General features: G+C 50.8%; 1 protein-coding gene across 1 annotated transcript in view; it reads left to right on the top strand.

Annotated features, from left to right (window-relative positions):
- PAPPA (pregnancy-associated plasma protein A, pappalysin 1) overlaps nt 1-23,348 on the top strand; it is a 223,581-nt gene extending 200,233 nt beyond the window's left edge. The window contains exons 20-22 of the mRNA XM_012721479.1: nt 6,591-6,662; nt 10,701-10,799; nt 21,704-23,348. Coding sequence (XP_012576933.1) covers nt 6,591-6,662; nt 10,701-10,799; nt 21,704-21,811 — 279 coding nt within the window. The 3' untranslated portion in view covers nt 21,812-23,348. The remainder of the gene's footprint in view (nt 1-6,590; nt 6,663-10,700; nt 10,800-21,703) is intronic.
- Nucleotides 23,349-23,931: the final 583 nt, after the last annotated feature.

Here is a 23,931-nt window from a genome sequence, read left to right as displayed (position 1 = left end):
CTTGTTTAATACTTCCCAGGCCCTGGTTCTGCATTCGATTTTCCACATGTTAATTCACCTCATCGTCACGGCTGTGGGGACATGTCCAACATTTCTCCAGTCCTTAATACTCTAATTCCTTCCATCTCTCAGATCTGGTGCTAAGGACCTTTTATGAGTATACTGTCCTGCTGCATCCTGATGACATCGTAAAAATAAGAGGACTGATGTCCCAGTTTACAAATGGGGAAATGGAGGCACCACATGTCCTCTAGGAAGAGTGTACAGAGTCTGTCTGGCAGGCACCTTCCATGTCCGTAGCCTGGAGCTTGGGCACCATCCTTAGGCTTTCTTTACTTATCTGGGAAAGCAGTTAATATTCAGTTAGGGACCCAGGAATACCTCTCTTTTATGAAGCACCGATTGTTTATAGGCCCAGTACCTGGCACCCCGGAATGCATTTAAACCTCAGGACATTCTGTGGGTGGGGTCTCGGTGTCTGTGCTCATGAGCCCTGAGAGCTGGGAGGGTAGTGTTGGCCAAGGCAGAGCAGAGCCCTGTGCTCAGCCCCGCGCACCAGGCCGGCTTGTCCCTGATCAGAAGACCACATAGGCCCTCATTTCCTACAGCCACAGCCACTGTCACTGTGGGGGTCACTCATCATTCCCGGTGTGGATACCAGCCCCCACTTTTGCTGCCAGGGCAGCTTGGATGCCAGGATCCTGTCCCAGCTCCGGGCCCTGGCTGCTGACCCCAGAGATATTGAGAGGGTGGCAGGGGTGTGCATTCAAGGTTCAGCTCCATCTCTACCCACCAGCCTTTCTGTCTGGGAGGCCAGGCCCCTGTAGACCCAGGGAGCTGCCAAAGCTGCTGTCTGCCCACCTGCTTCCGATCACACTCGATAGCTGGGAAGAACCTGATCCTGGGTGTTCTGTTTCTCGTATGAACGGAGGGCACCCTGGTGAGGGCTTAGTCAGCGCTCCTGGCGTTAGCACCTCGCTGCCTCCGCTCCCTGTGCTCCCGCCCCCCCCCCCGCCCCATTCTCTCCCACTGCTCTCTTCTCCATCTCCAACTTAATTCCCTTTCTCCTGTCTCTCTCTCACTGTTTCTCCCTTCACTCTCCCGATTCCTCCGTCATCTTGATCTGTTCCTACCCTCTCTCCTGCCACGCCTGCCCTATGTCTCTGCCTCTGCCGCTCCCTGGCATCCACGAGACAGCCCCACTCCCTAGCCCTTCTTTTGTGGACTTCGGCTCAGCACGACTTTCCCCTTCCCTAACCCCATGTCCCCACATAGATTCTCACCCAGTGCCCGGGCAGCACTGACCCCACACACTCAGGGCATCGGAGGTCATCAAGTACAAGTACCTTGTACTTGGATGGAGAAACAGGACCAGAGAGGGACACTGGGCCGGGATCACACGGGAAGGAGCAGGAGCCTTGACCCTCTCCTGGCTCCCACATACGCAGAGGGCAGGGGCTCACCTTCCAGCCCAGGGGCCGGAGCCCCCTCACTCCAGCACCTGAGGCTCTGGTGCCTGGCGCCCAGATGAGGTCGCCCTGGTCCAATCTCCACTCAGGCCTTTTCTCTCCCTCCCGAGTGAATTCCCACCCTCGCTCTGTGAGCCCCGGGCACTAAAGAGTTCAGTTGTAATTTACTGTGAAATAAATCCAAGGATTTGAAAGCCTGCGAGTCCCCCCTCCCCAGTCGCCCACCCGCCGCCTGCCCGCCCCAGCCCCCACCCAGTTCCCTGGTCTGCGGCCTTTATTGATGCCGGCCTACCGAGAGAGCCATAACGAGGTTCAGACCTCCACTGGTCTCCCGAGGCCTCATTATCCAGGAGGAAAAAAATGTGGTAGAAAAGGGGAGGAGGACGAAGGGCAGAGATTGATGATTTCCAGGAATAAGGCAGGAAAACTGGCCTTTGCTGCACCCTTGCCCCTGGTGTGGCGAGCACTACAGAAATTGAGCTGCTGGTGCGGGCATGACTAGGCCAGAGCAGGCCAGGAGGCTCCTCGCTTCTGAGCAGCACCTCTGAGAGCCCATGCAAGGCAGATGGCTGGCTGGGCACAAGGCTCTGCTCCTGTCACCTTTGTCCCCAGGGTAAGAAGGTGGGAGGCTAGGAGTGGCATTGAATGAATGCCTGCTGTGAGCGGGACCTGGACTGGGCAATTTCCAACCTTCATTTAAGCCCCCCCACCACATACACATCATGTATATACCACACACACCATATATATAACACCCCCACCACCACCACCACCACACGCGCACCCTGTATATACCACACACATACCTCTGAGGTGGGGGATTAGTCCACCCTACTTTCCCAGTGGAAGAGGTGAGGCTCAGGAATGGGAGTCACTGGCCTCAGAGGACTGGAAGCAGGACCCAGGTTTCCAGAAGCTGCACTTCAGCTACTTCACAGTCTTTGCTGAGTATACAGTATCAGCAATGGAAGAGTGTTTGCTGATTGCTTCCCAGAATGTGCTGGGAACTCTCAGGATGGGAGTTTCTCCTAAGATGCTTTCTCAGAGGGTGTCATCTCTGTGGCCTTTACCTTTTAGACCCTCCATCTTGTATTTGTCCCACAGAATCCCTGTCTTCTTCAACCTTGAACTTTCAGTCATAAGAGTGCTCTGTCCATACGGGCTCAGGGGCTAGGGAAACTTGAAGGAGAGTGGAGTGTCCAAAGTATAGATTTGGAGATCAGGCGGATCAGGGATTACTCCTCTCTGTCATTGCCTGTTTGTATGACTTAGGCAGGTTCTCGGCACCTCAGTTTCTTCTTCTATAAGCCAGAGTCTCCTTCTGTTTTCAAAGTCTTTCTTCCCTCTCTCCCTCTCCTTTCTGTGACCTTTGTGTGTGTCACTGTTTGTGTTGAGAAGTAGAGGATCTCCCCCTTCAGGCGTTTTACTATACCACTCTCACCACCAAAGAAACTAGAGTCCATGCCTGCCATTCACTGTGCCCTGTTCCCACTTTACTGTCTCCTCCCCCTCTTTCTCTCCCACTCTGGTAGCTTCAGTTCTGTAGTCAGCATATTTAGGGTTGTTCGGCCTTCTCTGGTTTTTTAGTATTTCTTTACTCCAAATGTACATGATTCTACCTCCTAGTTATGATAAGCATTGAATGAAATAAAAGCTCTGAGCACAGAGATTGGGGCACATTTGCCTAATGGGATTTGTTTTGGTTCATGAGGATGATGATGATGATGGTGCTGATGGCAAAGATGATTAGAATAGTGGCGGAGGTGACAGTGGTGATGCTGTGGTGACATTTAAGATGACAGTGGTGGATAGTGGTGGTGGTAGCAGAAGTGCAGATGGGGCTTTGGGAGGTGACAGCGACCATGGTGGTGTTGGTGATGATGGCGGTAGTGATGGTGGAGCTGAATATGGTAGTGTGGGTGTTACTGATGAAGACGGTGGCCATCCATGTTTGTGTGCTGGTGGCATTGATGATGGTGGTGATGGTGCTGGTGCTGCTGGTGTAGATGATGATGTTTGTGTTGATATTATTGATGGTGGTGGTAGTGTGATGCTGATGGGCATTAGAGCCAGGAAGAAAGACAGGAAGGTAGGAAATGAAATCCGCCTTAGAAAATCCAATCTGGAAGCTCTCTCAATGCTAAATGTTGCACTGGCATCAAAAGGAACAAGGCTGACATTTGAGGGGCACCATCTGGGATCTCCCAGCTTATGGTGTAAACAACCTAGCCTTTCCTTCAGTTCCTGCTGCCTATCCCTTTTCTTAGTTCTCTTCACATACAGAGGGGCCCTGTGGTGAGACAGGTGGGGTGTGCAGCCCTGAGAAATAGTGGAAAATCCAAAAGCCTTGGAAAGATAAATAGCCTCATGCAGATAGTATAAAAGTCCTTTTTCTGAACTCACGTCAGGTAAACCTCAACTAACAGAAACTTGTAGAACCACACCAAGTCACTCCTCCAGATGGGTTAAATTAGCTCTCAAATAAGTAGGGAGGAGGGATGGGTACTAAATATCCAGTGGATCCTAACTCTGCTGTTTTCTACCTTTTGAGCCATTACCAAATGCCCCTCCAAGATCCCTGAGATGTTGCCTAGGAACAGACTCTCAGACCCAGCAAGGAAAGTCTTACTACAGTTTCTCAGAGAATGAAAGCAGGTGATTCTCTCCATTCCTGGCTCCACCACTGGGAAGTGCAGGGCACGAAAGTAGCAAAGCTGGAAGGAAGAAACACTGGAGCTAGTGACATTCCATTATTTGGTCGTCATGCATTTATTTTATGTGTCTGTGCCTGATGGCAATGGGACAGCATGTCTAAAACCCCGAGTTATCCCTGTAACTGTAACAGTGAGGTCCTGCATCAACCATTTCCATATCACTTGTCTCAGTGTATCGTCACAAACATCTGCCATTTTAGTGTCCATTTCACAGATAGACAAGCTAGAGTGGAAACTTGCAATGCAATTTCAAGTCAGAATTTCAGCCTTATCTGTCAAACCTCTGTGCCTAAAGTCTCCTTTAGACCACCTTGAGCATCTATATTGGAGAAGGTACCATGCTGGTGAGGCATTAGCGGACTAGTTAGTAGAATGCAATTTGTGAGACTGGTTATTAGATTGTCAGGTTAAGTTGTTTATCCAAGAGCTTTAATTCATTTTACACTAAACTGATCATTAAATTAGATATTGCTAATCATTGTTAGTGTTCTTCTAATGCTCTAGAAGACTGGAAGACAAGTAAAGAAAATATTGTTCATTGGGATAATTATCTCTGTTTGCAAGTGAGCCCATTCATTTATAACGTAAGTGTTTGCCAGGTGTTCTCCATGTGCCAGGTGCCATTTGAGGCACGGAAGATCCAAGGGTCAACAAGACATGCTACAGATCAGAGAATAAAGACATTCGACTCAACTTTGGCCAGAGTTTGGCCTCACAGGATTTCCTGTGTCCCAAGTTTACAAAAAACCTAATTACAGTTTGGCTTTCATATAAGTCTTCTCAGGAGAGAAAGCTCTGGTCACGTGGATTTGCCACATTCTGGCCTATGTGATTGCTCATTTCTTAAAATGAATCAGCTGGCATTCAGCCAAGTGAACAAGCCCTGATCATATAGACTTCTGTGGCTGGCCCGACACAGTTACCCCTCATTGCACATCTAAGCGTTTGCCTCTGGGTTATTTTTACTCTTTTCTAAGAAATCTTTGTAATCTGGCATGAAAAGTAAGGCATCTATAACAAAACAGAGCAGGGGACTACTAGTGTTATTATGTCATCCTGATGGTCTCCCAAGTTTTGTCTCATTTTTATCTACTTTAAATATTATCATCATGTAGGACTTGATGTTATGAGCTGCCTTACATCACTTCCAAAATAGCTGCCTAGCTTCCAATCCTGATTTCTCTAGCTACCAGCTATGGAGCTTGGGAAATTTCCTCTCCTTATGACATAAGGCTAATGTCCATCTCTCTTCATGATAGTAGAAATACAGAATACATGCCAGACTGCAGAAGGTGTTGCAAAAAGCGTCCATCTCCCTGAAGGCTCTGCAGATGCACTGCAGTTGGCATTATCCTTACCATAATCACCGTCACTAAAGGCTGCTATAGAAAACTACATATATGTACACCCAGAAGCTCAGCCTGAGAGGTTAGGAAAAGCACCACAGGGAAGGTCTTAAGCAGAAATTGAAAAGATAACTAAATGTTCCTCAGTTGACAAGATGGGGAAGCACATTCATTTAGAAGGAGAACCCCAAAAGTGAGATAACAGGGACTTGCAAGCAGGTTGGTGTGACCCAGTAGCAGGCGGAGGCAGGGAAGGGTGTTTTTGCATCTCCAGGGTTCTGAATCAAAGGTTGGTCTGTTCACCCTCAGCCCACTGTTCTCAGACTGCAGTGTGCATCAGATTCATCTGGGAGGCTTGTTGTTAAAATGTAGAGCCCCAAGTTCTGGCCTCAGAGGTTTGGATTTGTCAGATCTAAGGTGGCACCGGTGGGTCCACATGTTGAATGTGTGTGTTCTCGCAGTGATTCTGGTGAGAGTGGTCCTCAGAGCCTGCTTGGGGGAACCCTGCTCCACATTGCTCTACCATCTTCCTGCAGCAGCCATACCCATGTGTGTGCACACACACACACACACACTCAGGCACACATGAGACATATATGTATTTATCACATGCACCATGCACAACCACCACATGTGTGGGTCATATACGACACATGTGCACAGACACATGTGCACAGACACATGCATGGCTACAGCAGAGATTTATGTACATTCACACATTGTCCCCCTCTTTCCTCCCATCTCATCGCTAATTCCTTCCCTGGTCAGGATAGCCAAGAAGGGCTGCTTTGATCATATCTCCACCTCCTACTTCTGCTCCTCTTCATCCCTCCTTCCTGCTGGGAAAAACAGAATTGTGACACCTATGGTGAGCACACATTTTATTTTAATCGTATGGTGCCTGATATGGCAGTTACCAAATTCTTCATGTAAATGCCAAGGTGAGATCAAGACTTGGACGATGCATGAAGAGATGGGGTGGTTGAGTGTGGCGCCAGCTGGAGATGGCTCCCTCCCAGCCCCAAGCCCATTAATCTCTTGCATTCTCTCTCTCTCTGCAGAGAGTTGTCTGCACAGCTGGTCTCAAGTGGTACCCTCATCCTTCTCTCATCCACTGTGTCAAAGGCTGTGAGGTAAGTCGCTAGAAGTGATCCTACTGTTCCGTTAATCACGGCCACCATCCCTGTCTCCAGTAAGTGCTGCAAATATCCCCAAACAAACTTTTGGCACAAGAATCAATGTTCCCATTCGACAGGCTATGGAACTGAGGCCCAGAGTTATCAACAGATACAATCAAATATATACTCACTAGGTAACAGGGTTGCAAGTCAGCTTTTTCTGAATCCCAAACCTGTGTTCAGCCCGGTGGAGAATCTGTAGGCAGTGTGGGAGGAGCCTTTGACCTGGCATCAACATATGCTGCTTGACCTTGCAGGACCCACACAAACAGCTCTTTTCAAAACTCCTACTTTTCAGATGATCACTATTTCTAGGTTACTTCCTGCCCCGTATCCTGGTCTTTTGACCCCAGAGGAATACAGACACCTTAGATTCAGCTGTTGAACTGGCAGTAGAAGATGCCCTCTGACTTTGCAGATGAGCCGTTTCATTCCAGGAAGTTGGCATTCCAACGAGCCATCTCTGAGCCTAGGGATAAACTCGGGGAGTGACAGGAGCAGGGTTCTTGGTTGGCACCTGTGTTCTCAAGGGAGCTGCTGTCTTTGGAACCAGAGACATTTCAGTGTCTCTGCCCCTGGTGGTTCTTCTCAGCTGGCAGTGAAAAGGCAACCCCAAATCCCATTCAGGTGGATGTCCAAACCCTGGTGTTCCCCAGAGCCCCAGAAAAACGCTAGTGAAAAGGACTAGAACGTGTTCAAGGAAAAGGTATTTGTTGAAATTCTTAGAAGGTCAGAACTAGAAATATTCTTCGAGATGTGCAAATGTAAATTTGTTTTCCAAAGATGGAGAGGCCCAGAGCTAGAGAGTGGCCAGGTCTAAGAACAGATGGAAGACTGTGTTCTAACCCCACTCATTCTTGGGGTAGGAGCGTCAGAGAGAAGGTGGCCCAAGGTTCCACAACCTACTAGTCACAGAGGCAAAGCGTGAGCCCAATTGTAGTAGGGTAAATGAGGTGGTCAAGAATTACGCCGCCAGCCTCTGCGGCCATCACCTGCGGCCTTGCACGCAGGAGGCGCGTGGGAGCGTGGGGCGGGGCACGCACGCCCCATGGTGGTCCCCTGACGCGCGGAGTGCGCACGCGCAAATGTGCACGCCTGCGCCTGGAAGCTGTGGCTGTAAGGGTGGTGTCACGCTGAGAACCGCGCTGCAGCGAATGGCTGTGAGAGGAAGAGACCGCGAGAAAACGCCAGAGAGAGCCCAAAAAGAAAGAGTAAAGATTTGCCGGGGGCTCGGGGGGCCTGCCGGCCTCCCAGCCTCCCGGCCTCCCTGCCCGCCCTGCGCATGGTTGTGCCTTTTCTCTCCCACCAGCTCACCTGCTGCCATGAGCCGTCCCCTGACCTGTAAGTATCACAGGGCAGCCCATGGTGGTGCGTTGCTTTCTGTGTATTGGTTGGGGACCCCTGTGGCTGTTCTCAGGGTACTTGGCATTGCAATTCTCCCAAGATTCAGCTCAGACTCCTGTGGCGGTGCTTCCTTCCATCTCTCTGGATAATTCCGGCACTTCATAAAAAGAAAGCTTGGGTTCCCTGGGCTCTCGTCCTGCTGAGCTGGCGGTCAAGGCAAGCAGTGTGACAGCAGAATTGGATCCCTCCTCTGACTCAGCACTTTGAGAGACCCTCACCTGCCAGGCTCTGGGCCTCGCTGCTGATGCTTATCGCCTTTGCCCTTGCAGCTGCCCCTCGGCTCCTTTTCCTCCTTGGCTTAAAGCTCCTATTTATCTCTGGCCTGGGGCTAAAAAGTGTGCTGAAAAAAATACAAAAGCTACCTCGGGAGGAACTTCCAGGCGGGAGTCTGTCTTGGGGAGCCCTGATCGGAGAGAACCTCCTGCCCTCTATTCCAGGCTGTGTCCAAAGCACTGTTTACCCTCTTTTTCCTCTGAACTTCACCTCATTCCTACTGTGTACCTGGCACAGCTCTGGGTCATGGGGATCATATTGCAGTATGATATGTAACTGTTCCTGACTCCGGTTCCCCCATTCATTGTTGATCGCTTCTTGCCCATCCTCCTCCCTCCTTCCATCTAGCCACGGTTTTGCTAACAACGTCAAAGAAACATTTATGTACGTTTTGCTCCAATTGCCAGGCATTTTGCTAGTAAATCCAGGATCTAAAAATGGATGACAGGTGTTCCCTGTCCAAAAGGGACTTACCATATACTCAGAGGAGGTAGACAGTTATAGAGAGAATTCTAAAACGCAAGTGCGAGGAGTTGGGGACGCACAGAGCACCCTAGGGGTATGGAAGACAGTTTGGAGGGGTGACTTTGGGCTAGACCTTGAAGGATGAACTGTTTTTGCCAGAACACATGATAGTAGAAGTAACAGCATGAGAAACAGGAGCACTGCTTTTTCTGCGCTATTCCTTCTCTCTAGGACTTCTCCCTCTTCCCCCATCGAATTGACTCCTGCTCATCTCACGGGCTCAGCTGAATGCCATTTCCTCAGAGCCGCTTTGATGAAGCTCCCTGAGTAGGCATATCCTCCTGTTCTTTGCTCTAGCTGCACCAGGTACCTTCCTCCAGAGTTGAAGGTAGCTCATTGATTATTTGAAGAGTCTGCTTTCTCACTATAGTGCAAGGTCTAAAGAAGTCTGTGTGTCTCGACACATTATTACATCTTTACTTCTTTTTAAGATTTATTTATTTATGCATACAGAACTGGGGTACAGGCCAGAAGTGCAGGGACGGTGAGAGGATTCACCAGAGACAGTGGGGAGCAGAACAGGCAGACTGATGAAGTACACTGCTGAGGGGAGCAGTGAGTGAGACAGGAGAGGTCTGCTGTGCCATGTGGGTCACGCTGGGGCTGGGGATCGAACTCACAATGAAGCAGCTGCTGCTAGCTTGCAGTGCTGAGTTTTAACCTGTTGAGCCAACAGGGAGGGCCTGATTACATCTTTATTTTTAATGGCAATGTGTAACACACAATAGGCATTTTAATCGTAATTGTCAAACTCAAAGCCTAGAGTTGCCTAGAGGGCAGATGGGCTGACAGTGGATGGCTGGGGAGATTCAGAGATGTGGCTACAGGGAAAGGCGAGTAGAGAGGAAAGTCGCTTGTGCCAAGACGGGACATTTTTTCAGGGCTCAAACTAAAAAATGAACTGTTTTCATTTACTCTTTTTTCTCTTTCACCACGCCTGTTCTTTTTATCCCAAGAAGGGACACTGGTCTTATGTAGTCTGCTCCACATGGTATGTATAGAAGGTGCAGAGCAGAGGCCACAGGCAGATTGCCTCAGGCCTGCCAGAGCAGAGCAAAGCGGGGCTGAGCTGTATCTGTCAGCTGTGTGGATGCAGCGCGTGAGGTCTGGCATCACGGCTGTCACGCTGCAGCGTGCACACGTGCACTTCGCACAGCTCTTGCCTCCAGGCTCTGCCTGTCTTAGGCCTGCTGTGGCAGCCCACACAGGGCAGCTTCTCTATCTGCTGGGGCAGGTGGATGGAGCCTTCAGTGGAGTTTTCCAGGCTTTAATGCTCTTTCTACACCAGTTGCAGTGGGGCAAGCCCGCAGGCTGGCAGGATAGGGGAGGGGGGAAGGGGGACTGGCAAGCCTCCCAGCCCTCAGCAAATCTTTAGTCTTTCTCTTCAGGTTCTCTCTGGCATGGTCTGTGGTTCTGCCTCTCATAGCCACTCTCTGTGCTGTGTGGCACCACCCTGACAGCCCCGCCTCCAGGCTCAGCTGTGCACACTTACTCGCGCCCACTCGGCACTGCAGGAGTCTGCCATCAGGCACACGTGCCCCGCTCCACGCTCCCGAGCCGCGCCCCTGCATCAGCACAATCAAGGCCACTGGTGATAGCCGCAGAGACTAGCGGCATGGAAGCCTAACCATCTTCGTTTACCCTACAGGGGGTTGGGGCTTGAAATCAGGGAGGCGGTAGATGTTGGTGAGAGGAGAGACACTCAAACCACGGCAGAGCCCAGCTTCCAGCCATCCTGCCACGCAGCCTAAGACCTGCTTCCCTCCCTCCCTCCCTCTCTGTCTCTTACAGCCCTTTATGGGAGACAATTACTGTGACGCCATCAACAACCGAGCCTTCTGCAACTATGACGGTGGGGATTGCTGTGCTTCTACCGTGAAGACTAAAAAGGTAGGCGAGTGCGCCAGTCGCCACTGGGGTGAGCCCTGCATGAGGGGCTGCCACAGCCTGGGCTAGTCGTGTCTCTACCTGTCTCCACGTTTTGCTGGATTGCGCTGAAGTTCTTCTGTTAGTCCAGTGTTGAGCTAATGTGTTGGGACTCAGCCAGGTGTGCAGGTTCATGAATGATCTTTGCAGAAATGGTTCTTTAACCTCAGAGCCTGGAGTTAGTTAGGTTGGCAGGAGACAGATAGAAGTGCAATGTGTTGTTTTAGAAGGGAAGGATGAGTGCTGTGAGGGACCAGAGAGGGTGGAGAAGACACCATCAAGGTTATCAGCATCTTCCAGGAGGGATTAGCAAATGGTGTGCAGAAATGGCTAGGAAAAGAATGTGTGAGGTAGGGGACTGTAAAATCCTAGATAGAACTGGCGATTTAGGAGATAAGGGTAAAGTCTTGAGGAAGAAATAAGAAGGGGCATTTACAACAAGGTCAGGCATGGCCTTTGGTCATTTTATTACACCTTCTCGTTTTCACACCTGTGGAAGAAGATGGTGTTGGTGGTGATTTCCTTCCTCGATGCATGAGGATGCAACAGGACTGATGTGAGTGCTGATAGTGAGACTGAGATATTTGAGTGGGCTGCATATCAATTGCTCAGGGACGAGCAACCGTCTCACCTCTCTTGCTGAGAGCTGGGCCTAGTGTCCAGAGCACTAGCCAGAGTTGGGAGAGAGGTGGTCGGCCTGAGTTGAAATTATTCCTGTGATGAATGACTTCGTGGGAAACTGTTTCTTTTTTATACTCCTCTGCCGTCTGAGCAGAAAGATCATTCGATGTTAAAGAGCATTTGAAAGAGTATTTTTAAGGGTGGGGACTGTATTCCTGAGAAAAGAAGGGCAAAGAATCATAGCCGTAGTGGGAATGGACCCTCTACAGATCTTTCATTCTCTTTCTGGGACTCTGAGGCCCATGGTGGAGTGGTTTGACCCGGGGGGGGGAGGGGCAGAAAGAGTGATGAAGCAGAGAAGGATTCCCTATATGTCCCAATATCCTTAAGGCAGTGAATTCCTTTAAGAAAGACCATGTGACATTCAGATACAGAAATGAACAGGGCAAGACTGAAGGAAAACACTCAAGCCACAGGACTACTGTTGCATCTTTTAGTTGATGGATAAGGATGCCGGGTTCCCTGAGATCAGTGGCCGGGTTCCCTGAGATCAGTGTGTCTACCCCTCTTTCCTTCTATTTTTTTTGGTTTTTGTTTGTGATAAAACACCGAAGGAATATACTTTCTGATCAAGTACAGTAAAGGAAGTCATCCTTTATTAATGCATTTCATTTTAATACAATTGTTGTCTATTCATTACTTTTGTTATTTTTCCCAATTATGAAACAATTTGGCTTTTTGGACAAACCCAGAAACTCTAGAACAAAGGCATCCACTTGTTACATTATAACCCAAAGATAACCACGGCTTTGCCTTGGGTGTGGCTTGTATATATGTATAGATTACTGTGTTTCCAGTTGGGGACTTTATTTTTTATTAAGCACAAGAAAAGTTACACAGAAGCATTATCTGATATTAGTGTACAATTCTCAGCCTTAGTTTTCACTGAGCGTGACGTATCCTACAGTTGTAATGAATCATAATTTATGTAACCATTCTCTTCTGAATTGTATTTTAGCTTTTGTGTTATTTCAGTTCCTCACAGTGATAAATAATGATGCCCATGAACATGTTTGCTCCAGAACACCTAATAACTCTAATTATCCCTTTACAACTGATGCTTAGACTGGTGTGAACATTTACAAGGCTCTCGATAGCTGCTGTCTAGCAGATAGTGTCCAGCTGTCGAGCCATGTTGGTCTCACTCCATGGCCACTGACTGTTTGTGCTAGTGAAGGGACAGTGGGGTCTGTCCCTTCACTAGCACAAACCCTTTTAAATAGAAGGGTATTTCGAACTATGACACTCGACTCATCTGATGCCATCAGCTGGAGAAAGAGCAGCTCCAATTAAAGGACTGTTCCTATCCACCATAACTTACATACTAACTCAAAATAGTTATTTTTACCAGGAAACTTTCTTAAATGGATTGTAATTTCTGTGGAGTCCATGGTAAGGAATGACGTCAGGAGAGGGGGGCTGATGTGCAGATTCCAAGTTATTGTCACTGGTGTTTTTGTCTATGTAGAATGGAGACGTGAGGCCATTTCCCTCTGTTCCATGAGTTCAGCTGAGGCGATTTCAGACTCTGGTGCTGAGATGAGCCCTACCCCTCTGCCGGGGACCCAGAATCAGCCCTTCACTAGTCCCAGAGACACGTCCTAATCTTTCCTAACCTCATGTTTTACAAGAGAGACGTTATAAATATAACTTTGGCTTTTTGTGGAAAAGAACCCCCTCTGCCTGCCCAGGCAGCAGAGCTCAGCTGCACCTGTGCTGTTCCCACTAAATGAGATGAGCTTCCCCGGAGTCTCTGCTGACCCCGGCCCAGCACTGGGCCAGGCTGTGCACACCGGCAGTGTCCAATGTACAGCCTGCCTGTTGGGGGGCAGCCAGGCACGGGTCGGGGGTTGGGGGGTAGACAGCAGGGGAACCTCCCAGCCCCCTGCGAATCTCTGCACTTTTCTTTGGGCTCTCTGGCATTCTCTCTTGAGTAGTCAGGCCACTCACGCTCTCGCAGTCATCTCCCCAGGCTACGTCTGAGCAATGCTAAGCTCAGGTGTGAACACTCAGGCATGCGCGCCTGCCCGGCTCCAGGTGTCTACACTCAGGCTCTGCACCCACGCTCCCACGCTCCCAAGCGCCATCTTTGTTAACATGATGGTGGCCACCGGTGATAGCCACAGAGGCTAGTGGCATAAGAGGCCCAGTCAGTTCACTTAGCTGCACTGCCCTAGCGTAGCTCACTGTTTATCAGGGGAGTCGGATATCAGGCAGCGACGTGCACAACTCCACGTTCAGTTCCCTTCATGGGAAAGGCAGTGGAGAAGGTGCGGAGCTCCTCAGAGAACAATGAGGCATTCCAGGAAGGCTTCCCTGAGAAGGGCGTTGGCACCCAGACCTGAAGGACAGGTAGGAGTTGTCCTGGTGGAGGTGAGAGGTGGCGGGCAGGATGGGGAGTGCTCTGGGTGGACCAGGGGAGAAGCGCCCGGAGGCCCCGTGAAGCACTCAGCACCTTCTCCACACTCCTTGTCTCCAGCTCTCCACCTAAATCTCTTCCTGGTCTCCAGAGCCAGGGCCTCCTGCTCTCTTGGCCCAGGGAGATGTCTGTCTGCTCCCTCTGTCCTCCCCTTTTACAGCTATACTCCCTACCTGCCTGTAGTGATCTGGGCTCAGCCAGCAGATGAGAGCAAGATGGTGCAGGAACAGCCACCTGACAGGGTCGACCAGTTTCCCACCCAGACACCTGTCTGTGGATCGAGGCAGACAGGAAGGGCAGGACTCAGCTTCTCAGTGGGTCAGTTTATTAGTCTCCCGTTGGAGCCTCAGGGAGTCTTATGTACAGAGCAGATTCTCAGAAATAGTGCTTCAACAGTTTTCCCTCATGCCAAAGAGTAATTCTGTGTAGTATGCAGTCCTGTGTAAGTGGAATCCTCTAAGAGGCATGAGGCATGTACAAGGGAGGAAGAGAAACAGCTTGGCTGTGCACATAGCTGGGCTTTCTAAGGTATGGAGAACCCAGAAATGCTGGCTCTGGCTGTTTCAGGTGGCTGCTGGGAGGTTGATGCTGGCTGATGTCTGGGAGTTGGCTGGAGTCTAGGTTCTGTGACCTTGGGCAAGCCAGGTTCACCTGAAGTTTTTATCTCTTGAGAACTCAGATAAAAGTCTCATGGCTTCCTGGGCAGGGTGATAATTGATCAAGGACTTGAAGACTAATGAGGGCTGAACCAGTCAGGAGTAAGAAGAGTTTAATCCCAAAAGCATGTCTCAGCACTGGGTGACATGCCTAACTGATGACATCCAGCACAGGATTGCTATATTTCCTTGCTAACTGTAGGTGAAAATGTGGGTTCTTGGGAAAGGACATATGCCCAAAAGTAGCCCTCTGGACTAAAGAGGCTGGGGATTAGAGACCATGGGGGAGATGGCCAAAGCCGTTACGTAGAAGCAGCCTTAGCAGAGTGGGCCATGCTGAAGGGTGGGGCACTGGGGTGCAGAGTCGGGGTGTACACAAATGACTCTGCACTTCCCACTTAGCAACCAGAATGCTTGGAAAACAAGTCAGATAGCATCACCTAGAGAACGCTCTAGGTGAAACTTCTCAGTGCCTTCTTAGAATAAAAACCAGCTGTGCCAATGACACACAAGGCCCTAGGTGCCCTGCCCACCCCCCACGAACTCTCTGACCTCACCTCCCACTCTGGCGTGTCCTCTCCCTTAATTCCAGCCTCAGGACTCCCTGCTGGCTCTGTATAGACCAGGCAGCCCTCTACCTTATAGCCTCTGTCACTGGCTCTTCCTTTGACTGAGAACATTCTTCTCTACTCACCCTCATGACTCACTTGCTCCCCTCCTCTAAGTCTTTGCCTGAGCATCATGTCATGTTCTCAGTGAGCCCCACCCTGACCACCCACTTTACCTCACCCCTGGCACACCCACACCCATTTGCCTTGACCTCTGCTTTTTTGTTCGTTCTGTAACATGTATCGCTTTCACACATACTATAAAACATACTTAGTATTACCTGGCAGTCCCTACCCCTTTGCCATACAATGCAAATCCATGAGGGCAAGACACACAGCTGTTTTGGACTCTGATATTCTGACGCTCTGGGACACTCTGCTATGCCATGAGCAAGATGGCCCCGGCCCCAGCCAGGCCTCGTGTCCAGTGGCTGGCCACTCAGCATCACAAGGGCTGATGAAGCCATATAAGTAAGGAGGGCCCAAGGGAGGACAGAACCAGAAGTGCGACATGAAAGGGGTCGTGGGTCTCACCCAGGTGCAGGGGAAGGGCAAAGAGCAGAGGTGGAGGATGGGGCTGAAGGCATGTTTCTGGCAAACGGCGTGGTCTGCACAGAGGCCCGTGTCTAGGGAGTTTAGCAAGGCCATGACAACTGCCTGCGGACTCTGGAGCTCAGTGCAGGAGGGGAAGGAGGACAGTGCCAGGGAATAAGCGAGGCCTTAGAAATGAGCCCAGGAAATCTGAACTTTCTCCAAAGGGCATGGGGGACACTGGATGACTTCAAGCACTGAACTAGCCTCGGAAGGTCCTAGAAGGCTTCCTGGGAGGGGCAGAGGCATGCCCGAATCGCAGGATTGGGAAGCTCAGCAGGTTCAAGTCATTCCTCTTTGATCAGAAGTCACAGGCTACACAAGTATGTGAATTTCCCCTACTTGGAGCAGACCTTTCATTTTCTTGTGGATGCATTAGACTCATTTGAGCTCGATCCTATGAAGGGGTTAAGTGTTGCAATAAGTCGTCACCCTCGTCATGGTTGTCAGCGTCACCACCACGGTCGTTTAATGAGTACATAGTGTAGACGATGCAGTGTGCTCCGGGCCACCATGAGTTTTAAACTTGATTAAAAATAGTTATATGAGGTGGGAATGCTATTACCTCCATGTTAGAGAAACCGAAGCCCACAAAAGGAAGTAACTGGCCTAATTGTATCACTGAGTCAATAACACAGCAAGGAATCAACCCGAGTCTCCTCCCCTTCGGCCATAGTTTTTCTCCACTTACCTTCCGCTTCCCCCCATCTACACCAGCTCTTTATTGGCTGAGTGCCTGCCCAGTGCCAGACACAGGCCCTGCAGCCTCAGCAAGCTCAAGCATAGGGACCCTGAGTCTTGACTAGAGTGAAGTGACTTGTCCCCCACTGTCCACCCACAGTCCCCCCAGTAGGCGGGGCTTGGGCGGGGGTGGGGTCGAGGCAGACAGGTCACTCTTCCTCAGCTTCAGCATAGGGCGTCTCTTGCTTTCCCCACTGTGTGCTCTTTACTTCTTCCCTTCCTGTTGAGTCTGAGTCAGAATCCAGCCCCTGCCTGTCTCTGGCTTTAGACAAGACCTGCAGCCAGGGCCTGGTGGTGCAATTGTCTGGGCTGTTTTCCTGAGTCGCTCACACAGACAGATGTTAGCCCAGACAGTTCACCCAAGAGAATTGTGCCCGAGCATCAGCGCCAGCCCAGAGTGAATGGGGAAAGGATTCCACTTCCCATCACCAACCTGGGCTTGTTGGCAGAGTCCCCGAGCCGGTGGCCGTATGAAGTAGGCTAAGCCCACGCTGCTGGGAATCCCAGCGGTCAACTGGCTGCCATGTGTATGCGCGATGGGTGGCAGGTTTTCTTTGGGACCATCTGGGACAAAGGGGGGCAGCTACTTGGGAACCCAGAGACCCGGAGGTCCTACTCAGGAGCTGATGACCAGGATGTGACTTCCCTCCTGGCCTCAGTCTCCTCTCTGTGCAAAGGCTGCAGACCTTTTCGTTGCCCTACCAGCCTCTAGGGAGACAACATTGAGGCATGTTATGAATTCCACGCTGCAGTCCACCCAGTGACTCACCTGTGTGCTGCTGGGTTTCTCTAAGACATAAAACGGGGCCAGTCAGAATAACTGCCTTATTAGGGCTGCTGAGAAGAGCGGGTGAGATAATGCACACTGAATTAACTCCGTGCCAGGCTCATAACAAGGGAGAAAAGAGTATTTATTGGCTATTACAAAGGAAGAGCAGCAGTCAGCCAGGGCAGGTTGTAAAGGAGATAACATCCCCTTCTTCTCAATGGTTTGGGTCCCGCTATCTACTTTGTGGCTGGTAGTGTAGGGCCTGGGCCATGTGTGTTTCCTTTGATGCGTTCCTCAGCCTCTATTTCCGAGTGTGCCAGTGGGAAGCCTCTGCCCCTTGGAAGGGCCTTGGAAGCGTGTGTTCGTGACTGTGAACTAGTCCAAACAGGCCTCCCTGTCTCTCCCAGGGCCCAGGAGTAGCTGAAGGTGCTGGAGCCTGGCGACCGCCAACCTCCTCTTCCCAGCTGCAGGCCTTTAATCAGAGAGGGCATTGGGGGCCAGAGGAGAACCGCCCCCCTCACACCCCTAGTGGACTCTGAACAGACAGGCCACACAGAGAGAAAGGGCGGGTTGCATCTCCCTGCACGGGCCCCTGCCGATGGGTTTGGAGACTTGTCTCGCCTCCAGCCCCTCTTGGGGACCCAACCTGTGAGGTTTTCATGGGGCCCTTCTCTTCCAGACAGGGCGTGGTGAGCACAGCTGCCAGGGATTTGCCCCCTGCTGGCAGCGCCTCTCAGACAACACACTGGAGCAGCCCCCTGCCTCCAAGGCTCCTAGCGAGCGCGCGGTAATGGCTGTGTCAAGAAGCATGTGCTGGAGACGCGCAGGCTGAGACCAGGCCTCTAGAATGCAGTGCGCTCTGCTCGGGTTTCCTTCCTGAGGTTTGGGGAAGATGCTCAAGCTGCCCTGGCCGGCTCGGGAGGGAGGAGGGTAGCCCCACATGCCGCCCGAGCAGCCCACAGCAGCGGGACCTGCCAGCTGCTGATTTGGGAAAAGCTGGTGGAACTGGGGGTGTCGGAAAGAGGAGCGGGCAAAGCAGGGCTCCTGGAGAAATCCTACTTTTCTAGGCAGTGTCTATCTTCTTGTTTCAGACTGAGAAGGGTTTTCAGAGGGGAAGGTAGAAATCATTAAAATAAAATGCCACTGTACAGATGAGTAAACTGACGTCAAGCAAAGGGCCGGTGGTGCCTCACACACAGGCAGGCTCACTGCCGATTCAGGCAGACGGGAAAGGAGAGAGTCCCGAGGCCGCGTTGATTTTCCAGGCTTTCATGCTCTCAGGGAACGAGGCCCACCAGGTGGGAAGGCTGGTGTGCAAGGAGGCAGACGGGAGGGTTCTTGGGGGAGGCGGCGGAGCCCCCCAGCCCCCCATGAATCCCTATACGCGTCCTGTGGTGGTCGTAACTCTTCTGTAGTTGGGTGTCCTCATGGTAGCCATCACCCTGTCACACCCTCCCTCACGTTCCCGGTCCCCGGAGTGTGCCTTCCATGTGCCCATACCGGTGCCCCAGGTGTCAAGCATCAGGTTGGTGCCCGCCACCCACACACCCTCTGCGCCAACATCATCAAGGCCGCAGGCATAAGCCACAGAGGCTAGTGGCATAAAAGCCTGTTAATCCCTGTCCCCTACATGCAGTAACTTGCAATCACACAGTGTGGGGTGCAGGGGCACCCTGACTTTGGTGGGCATGTTCATGTTTTTTTTCATATCCCCCCACTCAAGGCCCCTGCCCAAGCTGCGTTTGCATGTGTGTCTGTGCAGGGAGGGCTGTAGGTGGATGCTGCCATCACTGGTCAGATCCATGCTGGGGGTAAGGAGTGCCTGAGAGGAGCCCTGAAGAGCAAACAGGAGCTGGTCAGGAAAGAGCAGAGGATGGGATGGCTTCATGCGTCTGTGGAGTCTGTGATTAAGTCAACAAGCCCAGGGAGGGAGGAAGGGACAGAGGTGAGGGTGCCAAGTATGTGGCGGTGAGACCATGAGAAACCTTGAACTTGAGAGGATTTGGGGTTATATTCTGGGAGAGCCTGTTGATATTGCCTGCCTGAGGCCCAGTGGTAAATATGAACTTCTCCTTAGTGGGCTTTAGCTCTTGACCGGAGGAGTGATGGAGAAAATTGTGCAGAAGACATTAGCAAGAGCTGGATGGCTCTAGTGTAAGGATGTAGGCGAGAACAAGAGGGCAGAGAAGGGTGGGTGAGCTGAGGACAGAAGCTGCCCAAGTCTGGGAGGGGACAGCAGGCAGGAAAGGTCACAGATGGTGAAATCAGAGCTGTGAGAAACTTGATGCCACACACATATATTCAGCATCTCCTAAGTGCTAGGCCAGGTTCTGGGGCTTCTGCATGCTGCTGCTTTGATCCTCACGACCTTATACAATACAGTATTCTTTTAATTGCCCTACTCTCCGGAGAGAGGAGAAACTAAGGCCTGTGGCAGTACAGGGTCTTTTCCCCAAAACTGCCTAATGGATATGAGGCAAGTGAGGATGCCGCCCAGGCTTTGCGCCCCACCGCACCCCTGTGTGGACTCTTCTCCAGACCCTAGTTGCTCAGTTTTCTCACTTGGATGGAAGGTCTATCTCTGTCTCTTCCAAGTCTAACGTCCTCTGAGTCTCTGGGATGTGAAGAGGTTGCAGGAGAATGTTCTAGAGTCGAAGACCCAACCTCCACAAAGACACGGAAGTTGGGTAGCACATGCCCTGACTTGGGAACAGCAGGCAGTTGTAGGCAGGGGGTGCATGCATGGGGAAGCTGTGAGCTTGCCCCCGCACAGCATCAGGCACCTAGAATCTACGTTAAAAAGAGAAAGATGTGCTAGACATCACTGCTAGTAAAGAGTAAGAGAGAGATGGAGAAATTAATATTCTTTCATTCCATGTCTTAGACTTAAGCAGTCCCCTGCCTGACAGAGACACACAAAGAATAGAGATGGAGTGTTAGGTGAGCACTGAGCATGTGCTCAGTGTTTTCATCAGTTTCACACTCCTCCCTATCCCAGCTCCGGAGGTGTCTGCTTTCATTACTTTCCAGCTAATGAATGCACTCACTGAGGCCCAACTAACTGGTCACATGCTCAAGGTCATGCTTGAAGAGGCAAGAGCTGGGGTACAGGCCAGAGGTGTGAGAGGATTCACCAGAGACAGTGGGGAGCAAAACAGGCAGATCTGAAGTAATACTGCTGGGGGGAGAGACAGGAGAGGTCTGCTGTGTGGGTCACCTCCCTGGCCCGGGATCAAGCTCAGGCATTTGCAGCTTAATAGCACTGTGCCACTAGGGAGGCCCCCTTTCCTACATTTTAAGTTATTGCAAAATTTCAGGACAAAGGTTTGGAAGGAGAGGGGAGACAGGGAATGTGGGTAGGGAGGGAGGAAAGGCCATGACACATAAACTGCCTCAGATACAGCAAGTGAGTGCACAAGCTGGACAGACAGAGATGCTCCCTGAGCACTTGGAGACCCTGTCCAGGCAGGAGGCAAATGAGGTCATTAAATCCATCTGCGCAGATGGGGGACCCTCTGGGGAAAGTTGTATGCAAATGTCATGATGCAATGAGGTGAAATCCACATTGTCTGCCCAGGCTGGGGTTGCACTGTGCTCTTCGGAAAGATAGCTCATCTGCTGCACGGGGGAGACATTTGCCGTGCTGGGCTCTTTCCGTCAGTTTCTAGCAAAGAAAGCCAGCCCAGGGTCACTGAGCATGTGAGCGGATGTGCTGGAAAGTAAAGTTCAGGCCACTTAGGTCAGTTTTCCCAATTTTTATTTTCATTTCCCATTATCCCACTCTGATTTTTCAACATACATCAAAACATGAACATAACACCTCTAAATATTTCTGATGATGAGATACTTCTAGCAGATTTTGCACAAACTCTAAGATTTCTGGTGCCCCTTGATGAAGCCTGAGACACGATTTGCTAGTTTTCATCCCGCCTTACCAAACCAGAATTTCCAATATGTGCAGTTATGTTTGCTTAAGACACTTTTCCGACCTTCATTTCACAGGCTCACCACCACCATCCTGTAAGGTAGATAGATACTCCTTCAGGCAGTTCCCTTAAACACCCCTGAACGGCTCTGAGGATTCACAGTGCAAGTCAGGAATCAGCTCCGGGGCTGTGCAGCTGCGACCCAGAGACAGGTCACTAATGATACTTGAAGGATCAGATTTGGCCCCTTTTTGAGCCTTGGTGACTATTTTGATCCCTAGCCACAGCATCGACGTATTTGGCATTTTTTTTGTTTTGTTTAGAAAATGTTTAGCACATTGTCTAATCCCTAGTAAATGCCCACTGTGATAATTATAATAAAAATTATCACAAAATGAAGTGAGAAGCAGAGTCACAACATGAACTTGACTCTGCTGCCCCCACCACCCCGCTCATCTCTTCACTCTCTCTCTGCAGGTCACCCCTTTCCCTATGTCCTGTGACCTACAAGGTGACTGTGCTTGTCGGGACCCCCAGGCCCAAGAACACAGCCGGAAAGACCTCCGGGGATACAGCCATGGCTAAGGAAGGCCGACGAGGTGTCAAAGAATGCCCAGCGCAGGACCTGCATCCCTTTGGTATTGATTTCACCGTCAGCTGCTCAACGGAATGGCCTCTCCACACCAGGGATCCTTAGCACCCAACCGGTCTGCCTTTAATTTCTCCCAGGAAGGACTCATAGTGGGGACACATGAGTCAAGTCTCACCCTGCCGAACAGTGGAATAGAATCCCGTCCCCAAGTCTTAGGTGGATCGCACATAGAGCGTGCACTCCCAAGCCTCCTAACATTCTAAACATTTGCCACGTGACCACAGCAAGAAACAAGCTCTGTACCTAGGAGTGTACACCCCTGTGGTCAGTGCCTATGCATGCATACGTACCCACACAGACATCACGTGAGGGCGGTTTTGGAGACTGAGCAGAGAGAGTGGAGCAAACTTTCCTTTCCCGAGCGCCTAGCCAACACCGTCCTTGGGAGAAAGAGTTGCAAAAACTGCTAATACCGAGTGTTGAGATGCCAAGATAGCTCCTGCCCTGAGGTTTGGAATACATAGGGCCTGCACAGTTGTGCAGTTCTTTGGGATTAGAAATGAGTCTCTGATCACCTACCTTCCAGGGACGTAGGTTAAAGAAAAGGTAAAGAATCCAAGGTATGCAAAGCACGGCACTCCCCCCCCCCCAATTACTCCGCTGCCATGGGGGATTGTACCCCTACTCCAGGGTTTGAGGTCAAGGTATTATACCAGCCCCCTGCTTGAGGCCATGAAATCCCTCCAGAACCCACCTGTTCCCCAAATCTTGCCTTGGGACCACATTTGCTGCTACTTTTCCTGCTGCTCTATCCTATACATTGAATGCCCCAAGATGGTAGGACTAGGTTAGGGAAAACCCCACACAACCAAACAGTCTGCCTTAAAAGTGACCCACACTTTTTCCATAACTCCTTACTTCTCAGCCTTCTGCAAGAGGGATCTCCTATTTGGCCCACATGCTGAGTCCCGCACGTGGACTTTTCCTCCTGGAAAAGAGTTGAGGGACTTGAGATGCTGGAACCTTCACTGAGTCCAGAATGTCAAAGCCAGTGTTAGATTTTATAGTCAAGCGGAACAGTGTTAACTCCCGAGATTATTGAAATTGTAGGACCCCTTGAGTTAATACCTTTAGCCCAGCCTTCTCACCCTGCAGGCTGGAGGTGGGCCTGAGGCCCTTGCTGTTGCTTTGTGTATCTGTGACTCTGGAACAGAGCCTCATCTTGGAGATGGTTATTGCAGACTGTTTGAGAGGGCCATCTGAAGGAAGCCAAAGAGTTCACAGCCTCCGTCCCCAGCAGTCCAACACAGTCACCCTATCTTCCTGATGGTCTTCAGCGTGCCCTTCCCTCTCCATGTTCAGCCTCCAAAGGTTAGTCAGATGCACACAGAAGCACCCACCTCTTTCACACTTCAGTTTACCTGTCCTATGAAATCATTTGGGAAGAGATTGACACAGAGTGAGCGGGGGAGGGAATGGTTGGATCGGACATATTTTCTGAAACCCAGAACTAAGAAAGTGAGGTATAGGAGTGTCTCAAAAGAAGATTGTTTTAAAGCAGGTCATCTCAAGCCTAGTACAGACAACAACAAAGACCAGCCCAGGGATGGAAAAGACCAGACAAACACGCATGCTGCCCCTCCAAGCCGTCAGCATCCTTTCTTCCATGGGGACCAAAAATAGCTGCAAAAACCTTACGGTGTCACTGGCAACAGCACTTACCTGCTGCTCAAGAACACTTGAGAAGACATCTCTTGGCCACCTGCAGTCTGTTAAGAAATATTTCCAGGTGCTCTTCGCACAGGTGCCCGCCGACCAGGCTGCAGCGCTCAGAGCATTTAACGGCTTCTCCCAAGTCACGACCTAGAGTGGGCTGCAGAAGGGTGTGGCGAACACCACTCCTTCCCGCCCTAGAGACTCCTCTTCCGTTGGAATGCGGGCAGGCTTTCTCTCCCTCCTGTGGTCACCTGGGCCAATCCTGTGCCCCCTCCCACTTGTGGAAATAGAGCTGACTGCATCTCGTTCCCCCTCTGCTCTGTCTTCCAACTCTTTAAGCCCCACTCTTGGCTGGCTGAGTTATCAACCTGTATGGTGATAGCTTAGAAGCTACGGA

Source organism: Condylura cristata, unplaced genomic scaffold (genome assembly GCF_000260355.1).
Source record: "Condylura cristata isolate star-nosed mole 26May11 unplaced genomic scaffold, ConCri1.0 scaffold00006, whole genome shotgun sequence".
NCBI classification, from domain to species: Eukaryota; Metazoa; Chordata; class Mammalia; order Eulipotyphla; family Talpidae; genus Condylura; species Condylura cristata.
The sequence above is the reverse complement of the archived record's forward strand: the minus strand, read 5'-3'. Positions and strand labels throughout refer to the sequence as shown.